The 5000-nt window shown below is 41.9% G+C and overlaps 1 protein-coding gene across 3 annotated transcripts in view; it reads right to left on the reverse strand.

The window, feature by feature from the left end:
- vps13b (vacuolar protein sorting 13 homolog B) overlaps nt 1-5000 on the reverse strand; it is a 237474-nt gene that overhangs the window by 33895 nt on the left and 198579 nt on the right. For all 3 annotated transcript variants that reach the window (XM_079894253.1, XM_079894254.1, XM_079894255.1), the window contains one exon: nt 2451-2612. In XM_079894253.1, coding sequence (XP_079750379.1) covers nt 2451-2612 — 162 coding nt within the window. The remainder of the gene's footprint in view (nt 1-2450; nt 2613-5000) is intronic.

The raw sequence follows: 5000 nt of genomic DNA on the forward strand, positions 1-5000 counted from the left end.
CACACACACGCGGAGATCACTAAAATGAACATTAAAGAGGTGTGTGAACTTCCTGTTCGCAGGAGTGATGAGATAGTCAGTAGATTGTCCTCACTCAATGGCTGGCTGTCGGGGTTAGGGTGTCCGCAAAATAATATAGGGTTCATAGACAATTGGAAAAGTTTTTGGGGCAGACCTGACCTGTTGAAAAGAGATGGTATTCATCCCTCCTGGGATGGTGCTGCTCTTCTCTCTAGTAATATGGCTCATAGTCTTAGAGCTCAAACATGACAATCTGGGGCTCAGGTCAGGAAGCAGACAGACTGGCTAAACCGACCTGGTGACTTTAATATACATGTAGATAACGAAAAAGATGCATTGGGATTGGCACTTAGAGACATTCTGAACTCTATTGGAGTTAGACAACATGTGTCAGGACCTACTCATACTAACCCATACTCTAGATCTAATATTATCACACGGAATCAATGTTGATGCGGTTGAAATTCTGCCACTAAAAATTGCTTTATTAATAATCTATAATCTTCTTTATCGATAATCTTCCTGATCAGTTTCATCAGCTCAGCATCCCAGATAGCTTAGAAGAACTCGATATTGCAACAGAAACTCTCTCATTTCCAGCACTTTAGACACAGTTGCTCCGTTGCGCTTAAAGAAGATTAAAGAAAATAGTCCAACGCCGTACAACGAAAGAGAGCACGACTGCGTACAGAAAAGGGTTAAAAGCTGCTAGATCTGCTTATTTTTCAACCCTTATTAGAAGAAAACAAACACAACCCTAGGTATTTATTTGACACAGAGGCTAAACTAACAAGAAATAAATCTTCAACCCCAGAAGTTTCCAAGCAGCACAGCAGCAATGACTTCATGAACTTCTTCACTTACAAGATTGATAATATTAGAGAGAACATTATAACTATGCAACCGTCTACTACAGTATCGCATCAGGCAGTGCATTGTAGTCTCCCTGAGGAAAAATTAGATTCATTCATGCTAATATGAGAGGAAGAATTTGAGAACTCTTTAAATCATCTAAATCGACAACATGTATGTTAGACCCTATACTGACTAAGCTACTGAAAGAGATGCTTCCAGAGGTCATAGATCCTCTTCTTAATATCATTAATTCGTCTTTGTCATTAGGATACGTACCAAAAACTTTTAAGCTGGCTATGATTAAACCGCTTGTTAAAAAACGCAACTTGATCGTACAGAATTAGTCAATTACAGGCCGATCTCGAATCTACCTTTTCTGTCAAAGATACTAGAAAAGGCAGTATCTTCACAACTGTGTTCCTTTCTAGAAAGAAATGATATCTGGAGGATCAGTCCGGATTTAGACCGTACCATAGTACCGAGACAGCTCTCGTTAGAGTCACAAATGATTTGCTCTTATCATCCGATCGTGGTTGTATCTCGCTATTAGGGTTACTCGATCTTAGTGCTGCATTTGATACTATTATGGTTTACTAGCATGGTTTAAATCATACTTATCTGACCGTTATCAGTTTGTAGCAGTAAATGAAGAGATGTCTCATCGATCACAAGTTCAGTATGGCGTACCACAAGGCTCAGTACTAGGACCGCTGCTGTTCACTCTGTACATGTTACCCTTACACACACACACAACACACACACACACACACACACACACACACACACACACACACTGTACATGCTAACCTTGGGAGATTATATCATTAGGAAGCATGGCATTAGTTTTCACTGTTGTGCTGATGATAGTCAGAATGCATAGCTGATATAAAAACTGGATGACTAGCAATTTCCTACAACTAAATTCTGAAAAAATAGAGTTCCTAATGATTGGACAAAAAACTTCCTCATGTAATAATCTAGAATACTGTCTAACACTCGATGGCTGCTCTGTCAAGTCTTCGTCGTCGGTTAGGAACCTGGGTGTGTGTGTGTGGGGGGGGGGGAGGGGTGTGCTCTTTGATACCAATCTTTCATTTGAAAGTCACGTGTCTAGCATCTGTAAAACCTTGACACACACACACACACTCATTCCCTCTCACACACACACACACACACACTCATTCCCTCTCACACACTCACTCACACACACTCACTCTCACTCACTCACTCACTCACTCACTCACTCACTCACTCACTCACTCACTCACTCACTCACTCACTCACTCACTCACTCACACACACACACACACACACTCACTCACTCACTCACTCACTCACTCACTCACTCACTCACTCACTCACTCACACACACACACACACACACACACACACACACACACACACACACACTCACTCACTCACTCACTCACTCACTCACTCACTCACTCACTCACTCACTCACTCACATACACTCACACACACACACACACACACACACACACACACACACACACACACACACACACATTCCCTCTCACTCACTCACTCACTCACTCACTCACACACACACACACCTGTGGGGATTTGTGTGTTCTCCAGCTGTACTGGTGGCTCTGGTTGCTCTGTAACAGGATGTTCTCGTCTGTGTCGACCTGTCCGAAGCGCAGCACCTCCTGAGTGTCGTTACAGATGATGTAATGGCAGAACACCACCTCCTCAGCGCCCGACACACCGTTCTGAAACACAACACACACAACCGTTCAATCATTCCTCCAGTGAACATCCCTCTGACTGCCCACAGGACACAAGAACCCCTGCGTGCGAGTGTGTGTGACGCGTTCACACTGGAGTCTGTCTGACGGTGTGAGACCGGTTTGATGCAAGTCCAGTTCCTGTGCAGGTCTGAACTCTGACCCGCTACTGATGATGTACATCGTCTCATGACAGTCTGATGCTCTTAACGTTGCTGCTCGTCCCTGAGTGTGTTCACACTCTCACACACACACTCTCACTCTCACACACACACACACATGCATTACTGGAAACACATCAGCAGCGTCTCCAAACTCTGAGTCAGAGCAACATTTCCCACCATCCTCTCCTCTCCCACTGAGTGGATGAGCTGTTGTGTGTGTGTGTGTGTGTGTGTGTGTGTGTGTGTGTGTGTCAGAGAAGCACCGATGAGTGTGTGTGTTTTTATAGAGAAACACTGTACCACTCCACGGGAAGACACTGTAATCCTCTCACATTTACACAGTCACATGATACAGTGATGAAAGAGTCATTGACTGTCAATCACATATAAACACACCCAGTAAACGCACAGAACTCTGGGACAGATCATATTAAACAGCTCTTTAATTCTGCTCCACAATCTCTGTCTGAGCACATGTGAGTGTCTGTCAGGACGCTCGAGCACGCGTGCGTGTGTGTGTGTGTGTGCGTGTGTAGGTTTGCACAACTAGTTAGTGCGTCAGTGTGACTGCATGTAAATGAGAGTGTGAGCTGATGCTGAAACTGAAGCCTGTTCATTACTGCTGCTTTCACAGGTCTGTATGTAAACGACAAACAAGCTCCAACACACTTGTGCTTAAATAACAAGTGCTTCTTTTAAAACGTCAACAGAGCCACACACTTATTCAGCTGCCTTTCTTCCAGAAGTATTTTCCCATAGGGATTTTTAAGAGTTATAAGCCATGAAACAAACCAACCAGGAGGAGAATCACAACATTACAAACTTTTAAACAAAAAAGTATTTTTTTTTAAATCAGAAAAAAAATACAAGACTTAACAGCTTTAATGAAGCAGAGAATTACAATTTGCTAACGACCTCATCAAATTAGAAACACTACATAATTATAAAACTATAGATTTAAATATGTTGGCAATGTATATCTAAACAGTAATAATAATAATAATAATACATTTTATTTAAAGGCACCTTTCAAAACACCCAAGGTCACCGTACAAATAAAACAGGGTTTAAAATACATATCAGATAGCAAATGCATTTAACATTCTAAAGATACAAAAAATACTCAAATAGGATAAAATAAATTTGGTTTAGTAAAAATAAAAAATAAAATAAATAAAAAATCTGGAGAGCGTGACAGTCAGGGAGGGTAACATTGCAGAAAAAGGTGGGTTTTGAGATGTGATTTGAAAATTGTCAAAGTATCAATGTTTCGGATGTTGGGTGGGAGGGAATAAACAGTGTATATTATGCAAGATATGCATATCTATAAAAATATTTCAGTATACTTGAGACTTGATTACATCGTTCGCAGTGCTTCATGGGAACAGGCAGAGCTAATGTGGCATAATCTGCTCACCGTGATTCACTGATCGGAGGAGATTTCTTTGCAGAATCATGGGTAATGTAGTTTACCTGTAGTTTCCCTGTTAAATGTCATTATTTAAACATAAGTAGAAATTAATGTGCCCTGACGGCTTCAACACAAGCATAAACCATCAATTAATAACAACCTCGTAGTTCACAGTAGGACTGTCTTAGGTTAGTGTTAAAGGGGACATATCATGAAAATCTGACTTTTCTCCATGTGTCAGTGCTGTAATCGGGTCCAGTGCTTCTACCGACCCAGAAAACGTGAAAAGTGAAACCCAGTAACTGTGTTCTGGTGAGTCTTTCTCTGCAAGCATGTCAAAAAATAAGTCGATCAGATTTCGCTCTCCTTCTGACGTATGAAGAGGATCTTATTATAATATTACCGGCCCTTAATCTGCACGTTTACACACACCAGCCGACATTTGGTTCCACACGCGCCAACAGAGACCAGTTCTAACGCACTGATGAAGATCCAGCAGAGCCTGAAACTGTTCTGTGGTTGAGCTCAGACGAGCACTGAACACTATTGACCAGAACATGTCACCGCTGTCTTATAAAGACCTCAGGAACTGTGGACACTTGTGGAGGAGTTAAACATGATGATGAGATGATCAGTGTAACTCCACAACAACTACAGAAATGTGTCCACTAACATTCAGAAGCTCTACCTGAGTCTCTCCGTAAGGCTGCACTCGCTACTGGTTATTCTGGGATTCTGGATGAGGGAGATTGGCCTGTTCTGTTATTGCCGGAGTTTCTGAAGCTCGTGTAAAGGCTC

The sequence above is a fragment of the Squalius cephalus genome (genome assembly GCF_949319135.1).
Source record: "Squalius cephalus genome assembly, chromosome: 15".
NCBI lineage: Eukaryota > Metazoa > Chordata > Actinopteri > Cypriniformes > Leuciscidae > Squalius > Squalius cephalus.